General features: G+C 39.2%; 1 protein-coding gene across 5 annotated transcripts; it reads left to right on the top strand.

Moving 5' to 3' along the window:
- The first annotated feature begins 214 nt into the window (after window positions 1–214).
- Window positions 215–27,118, top strand: LOC100493797 (oocyte zinc finger protein XlCOF7.1). Of its 5 annotated transcripts, XM_002931874.5 has the most exons (9): window positions 216–526; window positions 3,964–4,101; window positions 5,870–6,043; window positions 8,317–8,350; window positions 9,186–9,340; window positions 10,368–10,553; window positions 11,787–11,901; window positions 19,100–20,233; window positions 26,170–27,118. In XM_002931874.5, the coding sequence occupies exons 1-8, from the start codon at window positions 512–514 to the stop codon at window positions 20,224–20,226; spliced, it is 1,944 nt and encodes a 647-aa protein (XP_002931920.2). In that variant the 5' UTR covers window positions 216–511; the 3' UTR covers window positions 20,227–20,233; window positions 26,170–27,118. The 5 variants fall into 5 exon arrangements, with proteins under 5 accessions (XP_017947828.1, XP_002931920.2, XP_004913097.1 ...); XM_004913040.4 differs by lacking the exon at window positions 26,170–27,118 and having other exon boundaries at window positions 19,100–21,817; XM_012960034.3 differs by lacking the exons at window positions 216–526; window positions 26,170–27,118 and adding an exon at window positions 574–660 and having other exon boundaries at window positions 19,100–21,817.

Raw genomic sequence — 27,118 nt, 5'->3', positions numbered from 1 at the left:
GTGTAACACACACAAAAATACTGGGAGAACTGAAATAATTAAGAAACCAATGGTTAGGATAAGTACGACAGTAACATAAACACCAAACACGCCTTTTGAATTGTATATTGGCATATTAGTTCATTCATGCCAGAGACAGGTTTTCTTACTTATGCAAGTTTGTGAAATTACCCTCAGTCCCTAACTTTTACAGCTGTCCGCCCTCCCCTATTGTCAGCTCAGTACTGTGAACACCGGCAGCTCTTTACCTCCCCCAGTCCTCTCTAATCCGCCTGTCACGATGTGTTTATCCCGCCCCTATAGATATTCTTAAAGTACCATTAATGAATTAGCTGAAGCTATTAACCAATAGTCTTAAACCCATGTTTGCAAAGAGAGTGTCTATTGGATGAAGGGCAATCGGGAAAATGAGCTGTGACCGGGAAGGAACGCTATGCAGAAGCACAGACAGGCAGAATGGATTTGGCAGAAAGTTCCATCTACACAACATGAGTATCAACTCCCTATATGAATGGTGAAATCTAAGGTATCAGAAGGGGAGCATTTTTTTTGGAAACCAAACGTGGTTAGCTGCATATTTCCTTGTTTGTTTGTGAGGTGCTTAGCGGAACAGTTTCTAGTCACGTGGTTGTGACGGCATTTTGAGGCGCCTGGGTACAGGTAGACTGCGCATTCTGTCTATCAGAAAGTATCTGTAAGAGTAATTCCTACACACTCTACTATGCTGGCCTGTGTATTGGAGGGCGCTGATATACTGTGTGCAAAATGCTGTTATACAGAGGCATATTCCACTTTGCTAAGTGTTACACATGTTTGTTTCTATAAAGCGCTACTTATGTACGCAGCGCTGTACAGTAGAATAGATTAATACAACAGGGGGTTATTAAAATAATAGATAAATGCAAAGTATAACAATAAATAGAAGGTACAGTTGCAATAAGTTAAGAATCAAAAAGACAAGGGTGGAAGTCCCTGCCCCATAGAGCTTACAGTCTAAATACATGGAATTTCCAATATGTTACAACTCAATATAGGGCTTCTCTCCACCTATGCATTACAACTTTTGGCACCTTGGGCTGTATATGATTGTACACTATAGTAGAGTGGCTGGGATTTGGTATCTGTGTAGTAGCACTTGACACACTATAAAGGGGCACATAAACCCCAGTGAAACTAAGGTAATAAGTTTTTGTTTAAAGTCTTTTATAAAACTTTTTGGAAGTCTTTTTAAAGATATTTAGCATTTTATATAGCTTTTGGCTGCTTTGACTAAGTTGTCCTTTAGGGATTAGTTGAATATGGTGGAAACCTATTAGTGTGAAGCAGCTCTGTATATCCATCCAGTGCTCTTGCATCCCAGCATTTTTTGTGCATTGCTAAAGACTGTTAAAGTATAGCATGCGTATGTCTCCCTGTCATTTCGGAATGTGTGTTGGTGGCAATCAAACATGGACTGTCCTCTCAAGGCAACTTCCGCGATTTCAATGAAATCGCGCAGCTGCGTATGCCATCCCACTGGCGATTTACATTTTCGACGGTGGGATGGCATTTCGGGGAGATATGTCGCCCGCGAACAGGGAGATTTGTCGCGGGCGACTAATCTCCCCGTGTGCCAGAGCCCTAAATGTAATCTCTTTGGAAATACGTGCTTTGATGCTGCACCTTCCCTGTAAGTACAGCTAGAAATGCCAGGGGGAGATTTTTACAAAGTAATAGTTTATATGGTGGGAAGCCATTGAGCACAGTGACCTCCCACTATATAAAATACTACTATATAAAAAAAGTTACAAAATGAAATTGTTTATTAAGTTTGTTCAGAATGCTTGTCCCTTTTAATTTATACTTAACCAGTGGGGTTGTTACTATATATATATATATATATATATCAGCTAAATGTATTATTGTTTGCTCTGCACTAAACTTTTGTCTTTGTATACCTGCACATTTCACAGTCTTTAAATCCTGCAGCCCATTTTTTAATCTTCATTGAAGTATTTTGAGTGTGTTTGTCAAAACAATTTTCAGTGTCTTTTAATACAATCCTTGCAGCCCATCAGTTTGCATAAAATAGATACATCCTTAATTTTTTCAATACAGTATTTGGACAGTCTACTAGTATCCAGATACAGATTAATATCACGTTAGGATCTTTCTGGATAGCAGCACACTTTATTGGGGGTCTCTGTATAACTGCACAAACAATATGTCTGTGTCCATTGCAGGCAATCAGATTGTTTAGAGTTGCTATAGCTAAGAAAAATGTTAATAATCGGTTTTCTGTAGTTCTAGTAGTGTCATTTATATGTTTTATGTATAAACCATGATCCAATTGCTACGTAATCTCGGCAACTTTCTGTGCACCAGTGATTCCTCATCACAATAGTTTTCTTACAGGAGTATGTGACTAAAGCTGCAGGGTAAATGCAGTGTAAGACAGAACAGCTATGATAGCTAGAGGGGCAGGGCAGAGGAGTAAGGGATCATCTGCAAACTCCCACACTCATGGATGTTTTTATAGAAACTGGCTGATGTTTTGCATGGGGTTTTTTTTTTTTTATTATTAAAGGATTCTGGGAAATGTAGTTCTAAAGCTCTTTTGCTATCTCTGTGGAAATACAAAGAGAACTACAACACCCTAAATCCTATGCAGTGAAGGACTGTCTGATGACATGTTCCACAAATAAGCCATTCAGGAGCTTTGTTATTCCGGTCCATCACACACCAGGCCACTGCAAGGTCTGAACTGACCTGTAATTATTTTCATTCACATTGGCTTTGGGGAAATATTCATGCTATTCTCTCACTAATTTGCCTGCGTACATACTGGGGCAGCTGAAAGGTATCGTGTTAGCTGGCACTTTTAACACATTACACATTAAAATGTTATGTTTGTATATTGATATTACATTCTTATACTATAATGTGTTTTCTGTATGCTAATACATTAATAAATCCATGGCATCTAACTGTGCCATGTATATTTTAACTTTTTTTGGGTATCATAAGTATGATGATTCTTTAAAGGGCAAGAACATTCAAATCCCTAAAAAAAGATAACGATGATTATTATTATTATTATTAACATTTATTTATAAAGCGCCAACATATTCTGCAGCACTGTACAAGTGGGTTTCATACATTGGACATCCTTTGTCCCAGCATTCTCTCTGACCTGGTTCCTCAGTCAGAAGGTGTTCTTTCTCTTTGCTTCCTTGTGCAGAGTGAAGCCTTGCCCCCACTTCCTGTTCAGTTCTCTCTTCAATTCGACAACCTTGTCGGAGTGGAGAGCCTTCTGCGCATGCCTGGAGGCAGTAGGATCCAGTCTGTGCATTAGCAGGGTTTTTTTTTTTTGATGAGAGACCTGAACAGGAAGTGGGGGCGGGGCTTCACTCTGCACAAGGAAGCAAAGAGAAAGAACACCTTCTGACTGAGGAACCAGGTCAGAGAGAATGCTGGGACAAAGGTAGGTAATTTTGGAGGCTGTTTAGAGTAATTTACTGATAGAAAAAAAAAAAAAGGTTTACTTATTCTTTAAAGTGGACTCTATGGGAGTTAGCATTCCCTTAATCCAAAGCTTTATGAATAAGGCTAAGAACCCACAGAGTGGTTCAGTCGCTTGCGATAGATCTCTGCTATCACGGGCAAATAACTGCTCCAAAATGGCTTTCCACCAGCAACAGTACGAGTCACCAGTAGATATCCCTTCACTTCGCTTCGGTTTTCTGAACTTTTGCGAAGTTGCCTACAGGAGTTTGGAATACTGAAGCAATGTGAAGGGCTTTCCACCAGCGACTCCGATTTTTGCCAGTAGAAAGCCATTTTACATCAGTTGGTCTCTTGGGATAGCAGAGATCTATCGCAGGTGACTAAATCGCTCTGTGCGTCCTGAGCCTGAAGGGTTTCCAGATAAGAGATCCTATACTTATATTACAATGTTGCTTATCTTCCCTATTCTGATTGCAGAAAGCCTCCAACTTCCTCAGAGGGTTGGTAGTATCTAATAAGTTTTCAATGAGACACAAGATGAACAAAACAAGGAAGCTGGAGGATGAGCATATTTTAGATCATACCATGAAGATTATTCATCTTTTGACTGGACAGGTATGGGGAAGGGGAAATGTTTTGCAGACTCTGCTTAGAAGAGGCAGCAAGTGACAAGTTTAATTATACATTATTTATGTAGCCCTAACATGTAATGCATCACAGTACCAGAAATATTGCTTATTATTGACAACAGTCTTTGCTCTAGTGCAGCTTGCAATCTAAGCTCCTTATTTTCACACATCACACCCTCTAGGTTTAAACTACCTGTCTGTATGTGTTTGGAGTGTGGGGAGAGACCAGAGTGCCCAAAAGAATCCTGCATTGGAAGAATATACAAAATCCTTGAAAGTAAAGCCCCTGCTAGAATCAGCTATCTTATGGCCTCTAGGTCCAACACAAGCTCCAGGGACTCATGTCCTGGACAAGAGACCCAAAGTTGGCAGGTTTAGACACTTTGACGGCCCCCTGGCCAATTGGCGTTGTCTACATCTTCCCATTCAGTAGCAGCAGTACTTCTTCCAAGGATCCTCAACAAAAGGAGGAAGTCTGGGTTATGCTCATCATGCCTCACTGGAAAAGATGTGTGGTTCGCAGACATCATCAGTTGCTCAAGAGTGAACCTGTTCCCCTTCCAGACCTGCTAGGTCCGGTATTTTACCAACATTCTCAGGAATTCCATTTGATGGTCTTGCTCTTGAGACCTTAGTTTTCCAGTTGCTGGCATGTGATGAATGGGTCATTGCTGCTATGATCGCTGGCAGAATAACTTAACGTTTCAGTATTTATTATATAATATGGTGTGCGTCTATTGGTGCTCAGCCGACTCATATCCCATACATCATTACAGGCTCACAAATAATTGTGTTGCCCGCCCTAGCTTCATGGTGACTGCTTTTGGACATCCTTTCAGTGCCTGTATCACCCTAAAATGAAAGGGCATGGGATTTTTGCCTTATTTGTAAAATCTTCTGTATTTTCATTAAAGGAGAGGCAGATTCTACCCATTTGGGTTAACAGGTGCTGTCCTTTCTGGTAAATTTGCACTAGAGAAGGACATGTTTAAGGCATTACCTGACAAGAGTAGTCACTTCCTTTAGGTCCATTATCATTTCCCTCTTCCCAGGGGCCAGAAAATGATTCAACTTTTCTCTCTGGGGCACTTGTCAGCCCTGTAGTTTATTCATGGTTTAGGCTTGCGTTGAACTTATAGTGTATATTGTATATGCCCTCCAACTCAAAGTCCACACTGGAGCTGAGAACTGCGCTGGACTCTGTAGCTTGCTCTTTTGACCAACCTACATTAGATAGGGCCAAGCTGGGTGAACTCATATGACCCTTTATGTTGAGTCGTATAGTGGTTTAGTTAGCTATACTCCTTTGCTGTTGTTAATTCAGTTCTGACCAGGGTACTACCCAGAGGAGTTTGTATAATGATCATGTGTCTGTATTATCATTACTTGGCTTAGTTTCGTCCCAAACTCCAAATCATCCACTCAGGTTAAAAAAAACATGGCGTTAATGTGAAATGGGCCACAGATAGTGAGCTTCTCTGAGACGGGGACTAATGTGAACAATGAACACTCTGTGGAACGCACTTTTTTAATGTGTCGGTTGTAGCACAATAAATGATATTGGAGTGTACATCCAATTTAATGTGTCGGTTGTAGCACAATAAATGATATTGGAGTGTACATCAAAGTTTTGCAAAAAAAAAATTCCTGATGTGATGTAAATCAAGGGTATGTGTAGCTATAATTTAATAAATGCTTTACTATAATTTTTTAATTTTTAGATGGGTTTTTTACTTCTTTTTTTCTATCTTTAGCATTATATTATTATTAAGAAGCACAAAGACTACATCATTGAGAGTAGGACCGATAATCTTGTTGTGGAGCCTGTGCCTTATTCAAATATACATGAAAGCAACAAAGACAAGAACCTGTGCTATGGGAAAATGTTAGGACTCACTAAAATGATTATTCAGCTCCTGGCTGAAGAGGTAAGTGTAACAAGGAATATTGCAAAAATCGTTTTAGCCTTTTAAGTACTAACCACAAAAAGCACCTCTGGCACTACATGTTAGGTAAGGCATTTTACCATAAGGTAAATACAGTATGTAAATGTAGATTCTATAGCATTTGCTTACTGTAGCGTCATCGTTTTTGTGATCTGTATAATTTACGGATGAAAGCAACACTGACACCTATACCCCAGTATTACAAATCTAGGTTGTATTTATTTCACAAATACAAGAAGTCCAAAGCTCCATGGAAATGTTGAGGAATGTGGTCATAAAATATTTACATTCTTTAAAAACTGTTGATCAATACAAAAAACAATTGTAGACACCTCTCCTAGGCAGGTAAGAATTTACAGGAAATAAGAAGATTGTATAAGTTATGTAACTGCATTAATAAATAGAATCTGTCCAGCTGTGATGCTTGGGTCAGGAAATTTTGCACAAAAACTGTTTACCCCACTGCAGCCCACACTGCGGAAGGGAAAAACTAAAGTGCAAGTTGAAAAATGAATGTAGTCTTGGCAGGTTCTGAGACAATAAGGGGCAGATTTACCTTAACTTTTACTCTTAACTTTCTTTCTTTTTTTTTTTTTTTTTTTTTTTTATATAAATTGCATGAACTAATAATTTTAACAATTGTCTGACACTTACTAAAAAGTCTGAAATGAAAAAGTTGCAGAAAACAAAGAAGGGTCCCCCAGGGAAGGGAAATCTGCCATTGACATGATCTCAACAAGTTTTAGCTTGCAAATTATCTGATTTTGAATCTAAAAAAAAAAAGAAATCGGCGTTAGTAAATGACCCCTTAAATGTGCACATGCATGTGTCCCAGCATAGTCGTCCACTCTGCAAATAGGAAACCGGTGAGGGCTGTCACGGTAGTTGGTGGGGCTCATATTTCAACCGACACTATTATTTTCCTCATCTGGCTGCAGTGGAAGAAATACAATTTTTTTGCAATTGATGCCCTATAACCATGCTTTTATCCACTTTTTTTGTTCCTGTACCCACCCCACACAAAAATTGTTTCCCCCACCTGAGGCGCAACCTAAGAGAGCCCATTCAGGGATAACAAGAGTATTTTGTGAAGAAAAACTCCCAGTGTGAGGAAGTTTGCTAATAATATGCATGCATGTATGTGATCTGGCCGGTCTTAGAAACACACACATGTATTATGAGTAAGTTGGCACACTCCTTCATTATGCACATATATGTGCCCCAACATGGCAGTCTGTACCAGGAGCTTCCTTCTGGTGTTAAATAATTTTATTCTTCTCTGCTGGTCTATATCCCTGGTCTGTATCCACAGGTGTACCCAACAGTTTTAGCTGCATTAAATGAAAATTATACCCCCAGAATGAATATTTAACCGACAGATAGTTTAGTTGGCTGATGTGACCTAGCATGTATGTGTGCCTTGACTTGTTTTTGTGCACTGTTAATCCTATGATCCCAGGAGGCGGCCCTTAATTCTTAAAATGGCAATTTTCTGTATAGGATTACCCAAGGTACTATTAAAAAAAAAAAAAAAATTAAAAAGTATATTTTTATGAAAATTGTTGATTTAAATGAAGCAGGGATTTACAAATGAGCTTGTTTATATATTTTTATAGAGACCTACATTGTTTGGGGTATAGTTTTCTTTTAAGCTTTGGTGTTTACTCTTGTGAATATAGACCTACAGTGTATAGTGGAATCAATTAACAGTTATATTGTGTTATTGAAACATATATTCATGTTGTGGAGCTGTGTGGAGTTTAAAGTAGACTGTAGGGGAGAGCATAATATAGGTCTGCCTAAGGCTTAAATTGATTCTCCTGTAAATATACAGCTGAAATCCATTTACACATAGTTGGCCTTGCTTCTTCTTTAAAAAAACCAACCCACTGGGGTACTTTCCTGCAGAACACTGCACAACTATTTGCAACTCCTTTGTGCACCCTGTGCTAGGCACATGAAATGCACATGAAAGCAACTGTGCCTATTGGGAGCTTACTGCGCATGCGCCAAGTTACATTTGCTGCCAGAGAAATCTTTATTCATGGAAAATACAGCAGCCAGCTCTCTGCAGTACTTGAGGGGCCTGCCAGCCTAGGCAAGATGACCCAAGGTAAAGGGGCAGCAGTTTTATTCACTTGGGGGTGTAGTTCCTAACCGATTTTTTTAGTTTACAAATTTTTAAACAAAACATCTCAAGAAAATATTGCACTTTTGATGATATAGGTTTCTGTTTTTTTTGTGTTCCCCAATAGTTTTCTTCTGATTATCATGAAGATGCACAAGAGGGTAAGTTATGACCCACCTAGAAACAGAAGGCTATCTTATGTTTGGCTAGATACTGTGCATTTGATGTATTGTGGTCATACTGTCCTTGTATAAATGGTTAGTCATGTTAATAAGCAATAGCATTCGAGACAACTGACAAGTGGTATTTATTTTTTTGTAATTATTTAATTATTTTACGTTTTGTTCTACAGTTCTCCAGTTTGAATTTTGTTATGTTCATGTTTTGTGTGAAGAAAACAAATCATAAATATATTTGGAAAGGAAAGAAATAAGGAAAAATGATAAAGGGGATGACCTAGGGGTAAACCATATCCACTGGAGATTAATAAAATAGGCCTCTTTAGAATTGTAATTTTTATATGACTGACTGAAAATGTTAGCTGTAGTGGCAGCACTGGGTCAGTTCCTATGCTTTAAGCCAGGGGTGTCTCTACATTAGATACTAGTTAGACTGAACACAAGGTGCAACCCATTGCCAATTATATAATATTTCATATACTACCCATTTCCAAATTTCCATTTCTCCTGAGTGCTAACTTCTTGCGCAGACAGGATTTGTGGAATATATTTATTGTGAAATCTGGAATTTAATTTATCTGTTAATTTCATAAACCATATACCGATTTGATCAACAAACAGAAAAATAACTTGGAACCAGGCAAATTTAAAAAATAACTAAAAATCAAGCCTGCTTTTTGACTTCCAGTATAACTGTCCCTAGCAACTAGATTGCATTTTAATTGAAATTAGAAAATGTCAGTTTTATGGTAAAGTTCTCATGCAAATCATCAAACAGTAATATGTTGCTAAACGTGTTTTAATACTTTAACTGCAGAGGGTAATAAGCACTTACACAAGGAGAAGAACCAGTTCTCAGAACATCTAGCTAACTTAGTTATATTGGTGAACAAGATGACCAAAGACAAGAGCCAAACGACTGCAAAGATCTTTAATTGCACCCTTGAGATCATCTACCTTCTGATTGGAGAGGTTAGTGTTCTTTTTAATTCTCTGTACTTTGTGTGACGGGGGAAAAGTCATGCTGTCAGCCCTTCAGTTCGCAACAAAGGGGTCTCTCTTTCAAAGTCCTGGATTCTTAAGAAAAGTCCCTCGTTTTTCTTTGATCTCCTGTACTGAATGCTTAAAAAAAGATACAATGTTTCTCAAACTTAATTAAATAAGTAGCTTTTGGCAGAGAGCCCAAAAAAGCAAGAAACACCTGCACTTAGAGACATTGTAACTAATAAGCTAAACGGGTTTCTTGGGGGAACTGAGACACGCAGCTTAAACAACAATTTCGCCTTTTTTTAGCAAAACTGTAATAAGGCATAAAACAAGACCCCAAAACCCCCAGAAATGTGTTCAAACTTGAAATAACCTGCCAAAATTTTTAAAATCGGAGTGGTATTTAGGGTGTGTGGTTGCAAAAATGGGCGCGGCATTTCTTTTTGTCCCTCTTTACATTTTTTCAAATGTAGGGAGGTATGACAGATGACACTGAATGTTGCCTCCACAGTAACCATTAAACTGTTTCACAACTTTGTAGCATAGGCTTCAGAGGTAACAAAGGCTTCAATATTAGTAACTACAAATATCAATTCATAAAATTATTTCACCCTTTGGTATTATTAGCATATGTAAAACTGTGCTCTCTTCTGCAACCTCCAGAACAGAGGTGGCTATAGCAGTTGTGTATTTTATGTAGTCTAGCTGGGACTAGGTGCAAGTGTGGCCTAGAACTTTTTCCTATGCCCCTATTTATATAGTAGTGTGGGAGAGTATGCTTTTATACAGTTGTGATAAAACACATTAAGGATAAGTTCAGATCATTTCCAATTATGAAAAGGTTGGCATATCTGAAATGTTTTTTATTTCAGTTTAATTTAGTATTTTACTTGCTTGATCCATGAGATTTCATTCATTTTCATTTCATTTTCTAACATATTATTTATTGCTTTTCAAAAATGGGAGATTATCAGAAAGAAAATTTTTCATTTCTGTATCAAATATTTTGTAGGACTATGTAGTTGTGAAAAAGGAAAATGACAAGGGCCCCCACAGTAGCCCTTGCGTGGCAGAATATAGATGTGGGGACCAGGTCATCCTTACAGAAGATCCACTCATCTCATTAGCACAAGAAAAGAACAGTGACAAGAAGATCATGGACCTTGCAAAGACGATATCTCAAGTGTTAATGCAAAAGGTGAGGGTCAGCTTGGGATTGTGAAAATACACTACGGATGGAGGCAAATCTGTGTAGTCTGTTTTTTCAGCATGGAAGAGTTAGGACTGTCTTTTAATTTTTCACAACAACTTTTCTATAGTCTTATTTTGGTGACATGAAGGAAGATTATTTTGCAGTGAGACTGGTTACTTTATATAAACTAAAAAAAAAATTGCTGCTTATTACCTGATGGTACCTCAACTGCGCCTTTATATCTAGTACCATAGTGGTGCTTGGAACTTAGCATTTATTTACAAATCTTAGGAAAAACAATGTTGTTGCTGTGTTCTAAGTAAAATGTAAGGGTGAATCTTACCTTCACCTATTTTGAAGTATTTTTTATTTTTAAATTTCTATTAAGTTAACAAAAAGTAAAATCTTAAAGGGGGCCACATGGGCCGATAAAAGATGCCAACAGTCTGAGTTGTCAGCTTATCAAACAGTGTATGGGGCCCTAATACAGGCCTACCCGACTGATATCTGCCCAAAAATCAGACAGTTGCCAGTCAGGCAAGTTAAAAAAAAAATCCAGTCGGGACAAGGAGTGCATTGGTGCATTGATGTGGTCCTTTTCCAACAGCCTCTATCTGTCAGTCTGTCTAATTGTTTGGCCCTCCTTTTATTTTCTTGCTATCTCTACCCAGATTTTCTTTTTATCTCACTCTATATTCATCAAGTTTGTGCCTTGAGTAAAGTTAGATATATTTATATAATAGATTTACATACAGGCATAAGCCATGATTATAAAGTTCCACAGATGGCTGTAAGAATGAATAGGAAGAAAATAGTTAAAAATAGAGTTTAGTGTCCCTGAGAGCAAAACATATTTAAAAGTGTATATCTAAAAAAATGTATTTTACTTGTAGAAATAACTTATATCAAAGAAAGTGTAATACTGATTGTTAGGTATGCCTTTTTAGGTTTTATTTCATTTATGCAATTATACGAACTTATAAAACTGAGCTATCTTGTTTTATTCTCCTGACCTTTGTCGCTCACTGTGTTTTACATCTATGGAACTATGTCCCAATGTGTTTCCCACTAATGTCCTCTGAATGAAAAATTACATCATAATTAGTCTGTAAATGATGTATATTATAGTTCTGACTGTACCAAGCCAGTGTCCAGTTTAATAACAAAAAAGGATTCATACATTTTGTTATGATATCACTTACAGCGCAGAATATATTGACTATGTGCTTCATGTTTCAGGTATCTGCAAGATGTGAAGAGGATGCACTTTATTCTTGTATGGAGCAATATTTAGGTACATACAGGGAAGTGTATAAAGTAGACGTGGAGAGTGAACATACCCTCAGTAAACTAGGTAAGGATGCCTTTCATTAAAATACATTGCTTTTTGTTAAATTTGGGCCTTGTACATGATCAAAAGAAAGCAAAACAAGAATATTTCATACAGGATTCCCTGGATCCTTAGGGTATGCCTTTTCCAGACAACCAGGAGGAAACCACCAAAAACCTTGATTGAACCATTTTTAATAACTACACAAACATTCAAATATAAATCCTGTCTTTTTAGAAATGTCCTATACCCAGAAACTTTGCCAGCAAAACCTCTTTTCTGCACTCAGATTCTTGTTATCCTCGTTATTATCCAGATAATTTTGATAATATCCTCGTTATTATTGAGAAAAGTTTCTTCTGCACCAAATACTGTCACATATGCGGAATTTACAAAAGAGATGTCTGCTTAAATTCTGGCAGTTCTTATTGGCTTATTAATCAGTTTTTGAGTTTGTGAATTCAAGTTTGTTTTTCTAAATCGAAAAAACTTGTTTATCAAATGGCTGCTTGTTTATTAATAAGGAAAACTGGTTCAAATAAACTCAAATTCGCGTTTGAGAATATGGCTTGACTTTGCCTGTGACAGCTAATTTGCAAATAGCAAATTTTTACATTCAAGTTTAGGGTTTTTTTGCACTTAATAAATACCATAAATTTGAGTTTTCGAACCATAACATTAATCACCCCCTTAATAATAAAATTCAAATTTTTTTAAAATTCAACCAATTTTTAAAATCATTCAACTTGGACAACCTATTATCCAGAAAGCTTTAAATTATGGACTGCCATGTCCCATAGACTGCCTCATAAGTTAATTATTTAAACAATGTTTTTAATTATTGCCTTTTTGTAATAATAAAACAGTACATTGTTCTTGATGGTAAAGAAGCTTTGTGAATTAATATTTGGTGGCAGAACATTTTATTGGGTTTATTTAACGTTTAAACGATTTTCACAGACTTAGGGGCTGATTCATCAAAGTACGAGTTCGAAACCCAAAATGGGAAAGAGTTGGATTAAATACGATAATTTCTTACGAAAAAAATCGTATCGGTCACGATAATATCGTATTGGCGATCTGAAAGTCATTACATTTTCGTAAACGGCAGAAAAAACTTTCTGACTTTGATCCTTCAGTGCATGATTTTGGAAGCCTCCCATAGGGCTCAATGGCACTCTGCAGCTCCAACCTGGCCCAAGGAAAGTCTCCCATAGGACTCAATGGCACTCTGCAGCTCCAACCTGGCCCAAGGAAAGTCTCCCATAGGACTCAATGGCACTCTGCAGCTCCAACCTGGCCCAAGGAAAGTCTCCCATAGGACTCAATGGCACTCTGCAGCTCCAACCTGGCCCAAGGAAAGTCTCCCATAGGAATCAATGGCACTCTGCAGCTCCAACCCGGCCCAAGGAAAGTCTCCCATAGGGCTCAATGGCACTCTGCAGCTCCAACCTGGCCCAAGGAAAGTCTCCCATAGGGCTCAATGGCACTCTGCAGCTCCAACCCGGCCCAAGGAAAGTCTCCCATAGGACTCAATGGCACTCTGCAGCTCCAACCTGGCCCAAGGAAAGTCTCCCATAGGACTCAATGGCACTCTGCAGCTCCAACCTGGCCCAAGGAAAGTCTCCCATAGGACTCAATGGCACTCTGCAGCTCCAACCTGGCCCAAGGAAAGTCTCCCATAGGACTCAATGGCTTTCTGCAGCTTCAACCTGGCCCAAGGAAAGTCACCATACCGAAGCTTGAATGAATTGAAACTTTCGTACTCTGTGCGACAATATGATTTTGTCACGCAAATATACAAAAAAGTCGCAGAACATACACACAGTACGAACAAATACAAATTTTTTGTATTTCGTACCTGTTGTACTTTCATAAATCAGCCCCTATAGGTATGGAAATTTTAGTCATGGAAAGATCCCTTATTTGAAAAACCTCCGTTTTTAAAAGCGCATTGGTTCTGTTGAAACGACTGATTTGTAACTAAGATACTTGTACAGCTGATTGTATTTTTGTTCCTTAATTCTCTTTATCGACTTTGCCATCTTGATATAAGTAAGAACCAAGAAAAAACTGGCAGTTTGAGTATATTGTAAGCTCTACGGGGCAGGGACCTCCTTCCTACTGTGTCTCATACCACATGGCACTTATTCCCTGTGCATTTATATATATTTATTGTATTTATGTATTATAACACTTTTCCTCCCTGTGTGTAATTTTGTAAGATTGTACATCACTGTGTACCCTTGTGGCACTTTATAATGTATGTATGTATATCTTTATTTATAAAGCGCTACTTATGTACACAGCGCTGTACAGTAGAATTCATTAATACAGACAGGGGGTTAAAGATAATGGATAAATACAAAAGATAATGGATAAATACAAAGTACAATAAATACAAGGTGCAGTTGCAATAAGAGTCAGAAACACAAGATGAAGGAGGTCCCTGCCCTGTAGAGCTTACAATCTATATGGGAGGGGTAACTAACAGACACAAATGGGCAAATGTAAGTGCTATAGGTCACAGTGGGTGACATTACAGTATAAGTGCCAGTTTCCAGATCAGGTGCTGGGTGAGTGCTCCAAAAGGTAGTCTTTAAGTTTAGTTTTAAAAAGACTGAGGGAGGATTCTCTCCGGAGGACATCAGGGAGGGAATTCCAAATGTAAGGGGCAGCAAGGCAGAAGGGTTTAAGGCGGGAAACAGCAGTAGTAGTGGGGGGGCACAACCAAACGGTTGCTCTGCGAGGAACGAAGGAGTCGGCCAGGAACGTACGGAGACACCAGGGAAGAGATGTAGTGAGGAGCAGAGGAATGGAGGGCTTTGAAGGTTAAGAGAAGGAGTTTGTAAACTATTCTTTGTTTAACAGGAAGCCACGATAAGGACTTTAGCAGGGGAAGGGCCTGAACTCTCCTGGATGAGAGGAGGAGAATTCTGGCAGCGGTGTTTAATATAGACTGTAGGGGGGAAAGATGGGAGTTAGGGAGGCCGGTTAGCAGCAGGTTACAGTAGTCAAGTCAGGATAGGATGAGAGCATGCATGAGCAGCCTAGCTGTTACAGTAGAAAGAAAGGGCCGGATTTTGGCAATATTGCGTAAGAAAAAGTGACAGGTTTTGACAGTGGTGTTAGTATGGTCAGAGAAGGAGAGACTGGAGTCAAAAATCACCCCCAAACAACGCATGGAATTGACAGGGTTGATGAGGGTGCCTTCAATAGAGATAGAAAAGGGGGGAGTAGGACCTGGCTTAGGCGGAAAGATCATTAGTTCAGTTTTTGTTAGGTTCAGTTTGAGGTGGCGTTGGTTCATCCAATTGGAGATAGCCAGGAGGCAGTTAGAGATTTGAGTCTCAGTTTCAACTGTTAATGAAGGGGTCGAAAAGTAAATTTGGGTATCATCAGCATACAGATGGTATTTGAAGCCAAATGAACGGATAAGATCTCCCAAAGACAGCGTGTAAAGGGAGAACAACAACGGCCCAAGTACAGAGCCTTGGGGTACCCCCACATTAAGAGGAACTGGAGATGAGATTTTGTTAGCATAGGAGACAGTGAATAAACTGTTAGAGAGGTATGAAGAGATCCAGGATGCAGCCTGACTACGGAGACCAATCGAATGCAGAATTTGCATTAGGAGGGAGTGGTCAACCGTATCAAACGCAGCCGATAGATCTAGGAGGATTAGTACAGAAAAGTGACCACTGGCTTTGGCAACCTGAAGATCATTCGTAACTCTGCACAACGCTGTCTCAGTAGAGTGCGCAGGCCGAAAGCCAGATTGCAGCGGGTCCAGTAAATTATGTGCATTAAGGAAGTTAGTTATACGGGAGAAGACAATGCGCTCTAAGATTTTGGAGGCAAGCGGTAAAAGCGAGACAGGACGGGTCCAGCTTGGCCTTTTTAAGGATGGGATTGACACAGGCCTGTTTGAAAGAAGAGGGGAAACTTCCAGAAGACAGAGAAGAGTTGAAGATATGAGTAAGACCTGGAGTAAGCTCAGCAGCACAGTGTTTGAGAAGAGAAGAAGGCATGGGGTCTAGAGAGCAAGTGGTGAGCGGAGCCGACAAAAGAAGCCGGGATACTTCAGAGCCAGTTACGGGACCAAATGAGCTAAGACATGCAGAGGGGGGCAGAGGAAGGAGGAGCTGGTTAGTATTATTAGAGGGGGGAATTTGATTGCGGATGGACTCCACTTTGTTCAGGAAGAAATCCTTGGGGAGAGTGCATAAAGTCAGGTGATGGAGTCTGCGAGGGACGCAGAAGGGTATTGAATATAGAAAAAAGGCGTTTTGGGTTGGATTTATTACTGTTTATGAGGGTGTCGTAGTATCCCTGTTTAGCCTTTGACAGGGCAGAATTTAGGCAGGCTAATAGGAATTTATAGTGGATAAAGTCTGCTTGCGTACGGGATTTCCTCCACATACGTTCCGCAGACCTCGCACAGGAGCGTAGGAATTTGGTCTGCACATTCAGCCAGGGGCGGGGGTTTTGCACCCGAGTGTGCTTGGGCTGAAGGGGTGCAAATGAATCAATGGTGGAGGCTAGTATTCTGTTGTCTATGAAGATTTTCCTTCATCCAGGTCATGGTATATCTAGTATAAATAAATTTGAAGCAACTGGACTTGTTTAGTAATCATTGAAGACGTTTCACTACTCATCCGAGCAGCTTCTTCAGTTCAACTGACTGGTATGGGAAGTCCTCAGCATATATACTCTTCCACTAATCCAATCTAGTATTCTGTTGTACTCGCAAATCAGGGTCAGACAACTCATTAAAGGAGGAGAGACTGGACCTGAAAGAGTGAGCTAAGGCCGGGAGATCTACGTCACGTGTGTTTCTAATTAATACAGCGGGGGAAGGAGCAGGTTGGGAAGGAGAGTGAGAGACAGAAAATGTAACGAGGTGATGGTCAGAGAAGGGAAAGGGGACACTGTTAAAAACAGAAAGGGACAGATTTTTGGTAAAGACTAAGTCCAGAAAGTGGCCATCCTTATGAGTCGGAGCATTAGTCCACTGCTGGAGCTCAAAAGAGGAGGTTAGACGTAGAAAACGTGAGGGCCAGGGTTGCGAGGGATCATCAATGTGGGAGTTGAAGTCCCCAAGGATGATTGCAGGGCTGTCAGTAGAGAGGAAAAAGGAGAGCCAGGTTTCAAAATCAGAGAGGAAGGTAGCAGGGGAGGAGGCTGATGGGGGTCTGTAAATGACAGCCACCCGTACAGAGAGAGGATGGAAGATCTGAATGGCATGCACCTCAAATGAATTAAACAAAAAAGCAGGGGGAATAGGAATAGGTGCGAACCGGCAACGGGAGGAGAGGAGAATTCCAACTCCCCCACCGCGTCCAGTGGCCCGGGGGGTGTGGGAGAAAGACAGGCCGCCATGAGAGAGTGCAGCTTCAGTGGCGGTGTCATTCTGTAACAGCCAGGTTTCGGTTAGTGCGAGGAGATGGAATGATTTAGAACAGAACAGATCATGGATTAGTGTAGCTTTGTTAGTTAAGGAACGGACATTAAGAAGGGCACAGGAAAACGGAAGGCAGGAGGAGGGAAGAGTGGGAACCTGAATAAGGTTAGAAACAGCAGAGGTACGACAGGCTTTAGGCATGGGGACAGAAGGACGAGGACGAATATAAGTAGGTATGGAGCAGGGCCCGGGGTTTGGAGAGACATCCCCTGCAGCCAGTAATAGGAAAAAGAGTGAGCAGATATGAGCAGAGGATTTAAAATGATTGCGCCTCCGCGTACGAACAGAGACCGGGGAACAGAGGTGTAAGTAATTTATAAAGGGTAAAGGAGCCAGAGTATGTAGATGGGAGCAGGGAGGAGGATATGTGCATGGAGTATGGACAGGCAACAGGAGGGTTAAAGGAAGAGACTACCTTAGGGAGCACCATGCATACAATCAACAGGAATGAAGTGAGTGTAGTCATTTTCAGGCGAAGTCCCAGATGGAATATGTTCACTGTTGTTCCAACTGCTGTCCAACTCTGTCTAACTCATTAAAGTATACTTAAATTTGCTATACTTTAACTTGCTATACTGCCAAGCTGCTCCCAGAGTGATCCCAATGAAAAAGTTCAAGAGAGTCACATGGTTCTGAGAGGAGGGCCCAATTGGCTAGACAGCTAACACACCCAAATTCACACCTATTGCCTGTTATGAGATAATGATTTACCCTTATACAGAGCCAGGAAATGCAATTACACTGGGGGTATGATAATGAATGTCACTGATCAAAGCCAAGCAGTAAAAGCAGATATAGAAAATACAAAAATCGGCAGATGTGGCAGCAAACATACATTTAAAATGACCCAGCAGTGGAAAAGGGGGTGCAAGTCAGGAAAGTGGATGGCAGCAAACATACATTTAAAATGACCCAGCAGTGGAAAAGGGGGTGCAAGTCAGGAAAGTGGATGGCAGCAAACATACATTTAAAATGACCCAGCAGTGGAAAAGGTGGTGCAAGTCAGGAAAGTGGATGGCAGCAAACATACCTGGTGAGACAAAGAAAAGCCTGGGTTAGGGGTGTATGGTTGGAGATGCAGTTTGGTGATGGTAAAGGCAGATGAAGGCAGATATTAATAGATGCTAGTTAACTCTGTCTAACTCATTAAAGTATAAATAAAGTTATACATACATACATACATACATAAATATTATAGTTTTACCAGGTAAAGTATCACTAAAAACAGGAGACATACCAAGATTAAATCCCTTTACCACTAGATGAACATTGTACATAATCAAGCATTACCTGGACTCCTAAATTGGCATCATTAACTTTAATGATTTCATAAAAACATGATACCATGTCATGCAGGGGAACTATTCTTACAGCATTGACAATAGTTTATTATCTGTAAACGTTTCCAATGTAGTTCATCCCTTTGTGAGGGTAGTAATATTTTTGTGTTTGTTTTATATAAAGAGTGTTTAGGAAAATTAGATTTTCTGCATTACAGCTGTGGAATCAGTAAAGAGCAGACATCCATGTAAAGTCAATCCCCTTTTTATGCTCTTGCAGCACTTAGCCAAATTGTGAAAACAGATTGGAAAAATATCTAATTACAGGTAAGGAAGGATGAAATCTGAGTACTGTACCTCAAAGTACATGAATTTTTTAGTCAAAATCCAAATGTAGCTATGGTAGGAGTGTTTTAAAATATTTTCTAAATAATTTCTAAATTATTACGTAACTTTATCATATGTTTAATCGTAACAGAAGCTGGTACAAACATGGATAATCACACACAAGACCATACAAGACTTTCTGATGTTGATTCTACAAATGATGGAACAGTCAGTGATGAAAGGGATCCTGCGGCAAATCTTTTGAGGCAAAACAGGAAGAACAAGCGGAAAAGCAAACCAGTTAGGATAGTAGCACAAGATTTAATTTTACCTAAAGAGAAAAATCTTAAAGGAACCAACATATTTTCAGTTCAAACACCAACACAGACACATGAGTTATCAGTTACTGAAAAAGAGTGTGCAGAAGCTGAAACAGAGAGGTCATTTATCTTCCCAGATACTATAAACACTGTCTGTAGTAGTGCAGTTATGGATGAGCCAGTTGAGAATGAAGGCCTAATGGGCTGTGAAGAGCAAGAAAAATACCTCTCTCAAACACACTTTATGAATTTTCAGACAACAGGTTTGCAAAGCAGGCGATATATGTGCACTTTATGTGGAAAATGTTTCACTAAAAGCTCTCATCTTTCCACTCACCAAAGGGTTCACACTGGAGCAAAACCATATCTTTGTGTGGATTGTGGAAAGCGTTTTACAAGCAGTTCTACACTTGTTGATCATCAAAGAATTCACAGAGGGGAAAAACCATTTGCCTGTTCTGATTGTGGAAAATGTTTCACCAAAAATTCAAATCTTATAGACCATATAAGAACTCACACCGGGGAAAAGCCCTTTGAATGTTTACAGTGCGGGAAGCGTTTTGCTAGGAGCTCTAACCTTGCAGAGCATCATAAAATTCACACAGGAGAGAAATCTTTTATTTGCTCTGTTTGCGGGAAAGGTTTTTCTAGAAGCTCAAGTCTTGCAGAACATTACAGAATTCACACTGGAGGTGAATCCTATATATGTTCTGAATGTGGCCAGTGCTTTACAAAAAACTCAAGCCTGGTTAGACATCAGAGCATTCACACGGGGAAGAAACCATTTGTATGTTCTGAATGTGGAAAAGGGTTTTCAAACAGTTCCAATCTTGCTAGGCATCACATAACACACACAGGAGAGAGGCCATATATGTGTCCAATATGTGGAAGATCTTTTAACCAGAACTCAAATCTTGTTTCACATCAGAAAACTCACAAGTCTGAATCTTTTGAATAAATCTGAGGTATTGAAACCAAAAGTGTTTAAGAAAATGTCTTGCAGCTTTTGCCTTGACCCTTAAAGACTATGAATTCAAGCAGATTTGCAAAGTTTCTTTTGAATAATAATTTAAAATCCAAAATGGTTTATGGAGAACAACTTGCATTTTACATCCAAAAACTAAGCATATCTAATATAGTTCTTGGATCATGGATGAGATTTTTACTCTGTAACTTAAGCTGGCCATACACGTGTGCATTTTAAAAGATATTTTAGTTATCGTACAACCAAGTTTCTAGTAAATGTTTAAAAGTACAATTTGTCCATCAAGGAAAACGACCATTTTAAGCGATATTGTCTAGTTGAAGCTAGGTAAACTGTGGTAGCTGCTTGTTTGGTCCTGCAAATAATTGAAAAATGGACACATTTCATCGTTAACGGCAAACATATTTTTAAACCTGCCCAATCGATTTTCTGAACAATGTCGGATAATTGTCAGTACACACTAACCTTAAGATAATTTTAGGGTTTTTTTGAATCACACTGAAATTGGTCGTTAAGAAAAATCATTACGTTTATGGCCAGCTTTAGCTTACCTTAAGAGCCGTGGCAGGCGGGGAGATTAGTCTCCTTTGTCATGGGCAACTAATCTCCCGAAATGCCATTCCACCGGCTACAATGCAAATCGCAGGTGGGATGGCTCTCTCAAGGCAACTTCCGCGATTTCAGGAAATCGCAGCGCCATATATGCTATCCCCCCGGCAATTTACATTCAAGCCGGTGGCATATCGGGGCGACTAATCTCGCCATCTGCCACGGCCCTAAAGCACACAGAATGAAGATAGCTGCCCATTTTTTACAATATATGTTGAATAACTGCTCAGACAACCAATCAAATCAGTGTTGTTGAAATGCAGTGCTAGTATCCCAGCAAAGAGGATCACTGGCTGGCCTTTTTTCTGTTTGTCCAAATGTGCTGGTTCACAAGTGGAGTTCAGTCAAGCATTTGTTCTGGGGACATTATAGAAATCAGTGGTTATAGAAATTAGAAGGAATGACCAAATAATATTGATCAGTTGTCCCTTATGTGGCCAGCTCAACATGCAGGGTAATTCTGAGCTTAAAATTACAAAAAAAATTGTTTAGTTTGTACTAAATTACATAAAATTTAAGTTAAACATCATTATAACTCTGGTTTGTAATGGTTACAAGATCCATTTTCTAATCTGATCAACTTGTATATAAGGTCTGTTCATCAGATATATCCAACACTGCATGGAACAAAAAGTTTGGTAGGTTTGCAAATGTAAAACATTGCAATGGGCAAATTAGGTGTCACAAGCTAGAATGTGAGAAGGAAAGATGTATCATTTCAAGTTTGTTATAAACCACATTCTTCCATATACCAAAATCAGTTTAACAAAAGTATAATTGTATAATTTGGATATTATGAAAAAAATGTATATAAGAACTTATTCTATTTGCACGGAAATATGTTTATAATAAATGTTAATGTTTTATATTTATTTTGTATCCTGGTAAATAGTGCCTCCAAAGCATTACAAAAACATTTATCCATTAAATGAATGTTTAATTATCATTAACATAATAATACATGTATTAAGTAGCATTATTTTAAAAACCTTTTTTTTTTATCATATTCCATGTTGAGGAGATGTTGCATTGCCTTATTTTAATATCATAATGCCTATAACTCACATTTCCTTCATATTTTATGCCTTTAATAGTTTTAAGTGACCTGATTTTTTTGGATCAGGTTAAATTCCTTCAAATTGTGTTCCTCTGTGTGTGCTAGGGCTGTTATACAGAGACGCAGGGGACTTCAGTACAAAGGCAGCCCATTCAGTATATAAAATTTGACATTTCTAGTCATATTTGTTTTTAGGGTTAAGTTCTCCTTTGAAACACTAAGGCCTCACACACAGGCATTTAGCCTAAGGTGGATCTCTCTGCAATTCAACCCATTCACACGCGTGCAAGTGCTTTTATGCCTCTGAATGAGTATAGTCAGATTCAAAAAAGGGGGTTGCATTGCAGAGAGATCCACCTCAGGGTCTTGCTGAGAAGGTGGCGTTTAGGGGGAGTCAGGTTTTAGGGTTTCTTGACAAAGGGCTACCGAATTGTGCAGGTAAGTATTGCAAACGTTCAAAAAGAGACTCCAAAGTAGTTGTACCACCTTGTATTAGCATGGAGGGAACTATTTCTATTGGATGTTTTTAATTGGTGGATGGGGTGGTTCTCTCTTTAAATCTGCACGCTACTATAAAAACCTCCTACTTGTGCCATTGAGTGCGCTTGAGTGAAGGCAAATGTAGCATATTTCTGCCTAAAACTGCACAGGAACGAGATTAATTTATCTTTTATGCACATAAGTTAAGGCTTTTACTTTGTGGGTGGTGAAGTTGTCCCTTATGTGGTTACATGGTCTGAGTGAATAAGTAGGTACTTAGTCATGTGGGGACTGACCAGTTCAGGCAGCAGATCTATATTCCATGTGCAAATTGGTTTGAGGAATTATATCCAGTTTTGGGGCTCTCAGGTGCAGGGTGATTCCTACTAAGCCTGAGCTAATTATCCACACCCTGCTATGGGGGAGCTCTGGTTACAGGCTTCTGGCTCTGATTCTGTATCACTATCACCCAGAGGCAAAGAGCTGAACTTGGTGCAAGCAGTTCTACAACAAGTCTGTTTTCTAACAGCACATGAATATTGAGTACATTGAATACATGAGTATATTGACATGATGTTCCTCAACCTGCTCTATGAAGGCTTAAGAGGATCATGTATTTTCAGGTATTCCCGTTGTTACATATTGCTGCTAATAATACTCACTGTCTGGGCTGATTTCTGGTCTGTCCTTGCTTTACCACTCTAGTATGTTAATACTGGATGAATAATTCTAGTTGCAACCACAATGTTGGTTCATTCTGTATAACACTGAATCTATGCAAACCCTTTACATTTAGGGGCTTTCAGTAATTGTATACTGTGTAAAGTATTACAGGCTTTTACAATTACGGCATTTAGTAGTTGTATACTGTGTATTTCACTATAGACCCTTTACATTTATGGTTACCTGGTAATGGGGTACTGTACTGCATATAGCTCTACAGGCCCTTCCAATTAGGCCCACTCAGTGATTGTATAGTGTATAACTCTACAGGCCCTTACAATTAGGGACACTCCTGTGTATAGCTCTACATGCCCTTACAATTAGGGCCACTCGGTAATTATACTGTGTATAACACTACAAGCCTTACACTAATTAATTGTATACTTGAGGTACTGCTATAAACCTTATATTTAGGGCCACTGAGTAATTGTATACTGCTTATATCACAATAGGCTCTTTTACATTTAGGGACACTCGATAATTGTGTACTGGGAATATCACAACCTGCCCATTACATTAGAACCATTTAGTCATAAGACTAGGATATAACACAGAAGTGGGTTGGTCTTCCTTAGCCTAAAGCAATTCAGGCATACCGATACTTGTATCACAGCAGTTGGACATGAGTAATCTGCAGGTTTAATCCATTTAATGTATTTATGCTAATGTTGTCAGTGTAAGATCTAGAACATTTAATATGTTTTGTGTGTGCCTCTGCGTATGGTCGGTTTCAGCTTTTAGGTGTGTGTCTTTTGATATGCTAATGCTGGATTTCAGGGCTAGCCCTCAAGTTCTAAGGCTGTTAGTAACTTGTGCCTGTTGCTATGGGCTGGGACCCTTTTGTTTACTAAACTGTGTGTATCAGTCTAAACCCTCTATTTATAAGGCCATTTTTATGTTGTGAATGTCACTGTAATGGCCATATTTCACCTATTTAGCGTTTAGGCAAATGAGTATACATTTTCAAGAGGGTTCTGGGTCTTATGCGTATAGCATTTTGCATACAATGTGGCGCTAGGGGTTTCGTGGCCTTTTTGGGTTTAGGCCATTCAGTACCTTAAGGCTGTTTTTGTTTTACTGCGGACCCCAAAACACTAACTGTAGTGCTTGTGCATTATGCAAGGGAATTATGGTCCTTTTGTATTATAGATCATTTTGTATTCTAGGCTGCATTGAAACTGTTGCTCATTCTGGTGAAATTTGTTTATAAGTGAATGTGGAACATTTCTATGAGATTCTACGGTTTAGTATTTATGCTGGTTGTACAGCAGCAGCTAATGATTTATTATTCCCATTCATTTTCTATAATCAGGTAGGGTCAATTCAGCTCAGTTTTTAGTGCTGACTTGTCCTTCGCTAGTTAGCATATAAGGCAGGGTGTATTGCTGCAGTAGTATTGTTCTGCAGATCGGTATTTGGTATTCTCAATATTACTTCATCATGACAATTATGTCCCTGGCTTATGGCTGTTTTGGGTATTTATACTCTTTTAGTCCAGTATATTTGTAAGGGAAATATGCTGCAATTGATTTATAGGTAGGATATTGTAGGCTGCAATTCACTTAACTGATTCCGTGCTGCCTCTACAGCTAATCATTGGTATAATGCTCCTTACCTACACTGAATATTAGTAACTTTTTCAGACGTTCCGCACAGTGGATATACCTTCTGTTACACATTCTGGGGCAAAATTGCTGTCGTGTGGGCCGGCATTGCTGGTAATGTTGCCCATAGCAACCAATCAGCAATTAGAGCTGAAAATGCATGTCTTTTGAAAACAAAAGCAGAGATCTGGTTGGTTGCTGGGGGGTGGTGTTGGCTTGTATATTGTAATAAATATGCCCCACTGTGTAAATGGCTGCAGTTAAAATGCGTAACACTAAATTATTTCATATGTATATACATAAGTAAATGCAGGGCATATCACTGCCATCTATTTATTGTTATAAATGGTTAGGGATATCTGGGAATTCACACCTGGGTACATTCTGCAGTATTATACTTTAGAAATTTACCTCTTAATGATTTACATTAAATCCTGGCCATCCTCCATGTCGGCAAGTTTTTTTTTCCCACCCTTTTTTCTATCATAATGGAACTTGGCAGCTTTGTATGTAAGCACCCAGGGCCAGATTTGTTAAATCCTTCCCACCGGCAACAACTCAAATCACTGGTGGAAAGGCCTACACATTGCTTCGGTGTGAAGTTGCCTGTAGGAGGAAACTTTGCTTGACGGTGGAAAGGCATTTTGGAGAGATTAAATTTTACAAGGGTTTTTTTTTCTTTTTTTTACCCTTGTCCTGACTGGTGTCTTTCCAAAACTTTATCCCAGACTTGACAGTGCCTGGGGCTTCATGATGTGGTTTGTTTAGAATAAGCAAAATCTAGACTTTAGGATCTTAAGCCTCACTATTGTACTTTTTTTCCACTGAAATTAATGCTGTTACATGTGACATGATTAGCCATGTAAGCTGTGTGAGCCAATCTGCCCTGTTTCCCTTGGTTGGTAAATTTGTGCAACTGCAAAAAATTGTGAAATGCAGTGAATTCAATGGGTACTATTTGCCGCTCCCGTGCAACTTTTTTTTTTTTTTTTTTTTTTTTTTTTTTTGCAATCATTGGAGTATATAGGTGTTTTTACCTGGTAAAAAAATTTTTGCTAATCAGGCCTTACTTAATTATAGACACCCAAAGGCCCATGCCTTGGGCAGCAGCTCCTTCTCCATGATAGATAGATATAGATAGATAGATAATATTTAAACTGACCAATTATATGTCTGTTGGAACATGTAGATTGACAGACTGATCTGTATGTAGTAGTTGTACCCATATCTAATACTAGAATAGTTTAAAACTAGTGGTTGTTCTTCAGGAGTCACTAGTAACACCCTCACGCACCCCACTCCGACCCATCATCAGCAATAGAATAACAACACTCTTTCCTTAAGATAATGTTTTTAAAATAAAACCAAAATAAACACCCGTCAAAGCTCTGTTTATTTGGCAAAATATTCATGCAAACAATTTAATAAGTGCTTTCTTTTCAGGTGTGTCCATGATGCAGTTAAAGAATGTGTTCAGCTTTCATTGGAAGGAGAGATGCCAATATCCATGCCTCTACACATTAGGTGTGAAACCCAAAGTGAGGTTAATAGAAGTTTGTGCCAATATGATATCAAGTGGATTTGGAGAGTGTGGTTAAGTGTCTGTTTAGTATGAACTGGATCTGCAGCTGTGTGGACTCATCTCCTTCATGGTTTATGAGGCTTCTCTATGCACAGGCTATTTCCTTTCTGCTGTAACAAAAATATACTTACAAGTGCCAATTGCATGTGTTCTCACACATCACTAGGAGTATAGAGAAGGGACTTTCTGAAGCTTGCACCTAGCTGTTTTTGCCCCTGGAGAAAAAAAAGTCTTCTCTCCCTCCAGAATTAGAGGGAGAGATTCACACCATTGGGGACCTTACATAGAAGTTTATGCTCATATTCCCATGAATTCCACCAGATGGGAATAAATGCATTAATGGAACTGATTTTGGCCCTGTGAGTAGAAACTACAGAGGATAAAAAGAACCACTAAATTCAAAAGTGAGCCTGTAGGGCCTCACCTGTATTCAGTAGTTCAGCATGGCTCCAGCTACATAGAAGAGAAAAAATTATCTCTATTAACTCCTGTGTTTGAGGGCAGCGAAACACATATAAAAAACCCAAGAGTGGAAGCATTTGTAAGGGTCCTTATAGCTATTCCATGTAGTTGTTTCATCCCAGATCATTTACATTCAGTTTGAGAACTTACTTTATATAATAGGGTAACTGGTGCCATATTGTGCTTACTTCACTTTAGTTGCCATTGGTTGCAAGAGGTTATTGGCAATAAGGGCCCCACATGCTAAGAAAACAAGCAGTACCACTGCTTAGACCTGGTTCACATATTCTCCAAGAATCCAAAATATCTGTATAGATACGCTCTGCACTGCACTGTCTTTCCTGCCTG

This window comes from Xenopus tropicalis, chromosome 3 (assembly GCF_000004195.4).
Source record: "Xenopus tropicalis strain Nigerian chromosome 3, UCB_Xtro_10.0, whole genome shotgun sequence".
NCBI lineage: Eukaryota > Metazoa > Chordata > Amphibia > Anura > Pipidae > Xenopus > Xenopus tropicalis.
The sequence above is the reverse complement of the archived record's forward strand: the minus strand, read 5'-3'. Positions and strand labels throughout refer to the sequence as shown.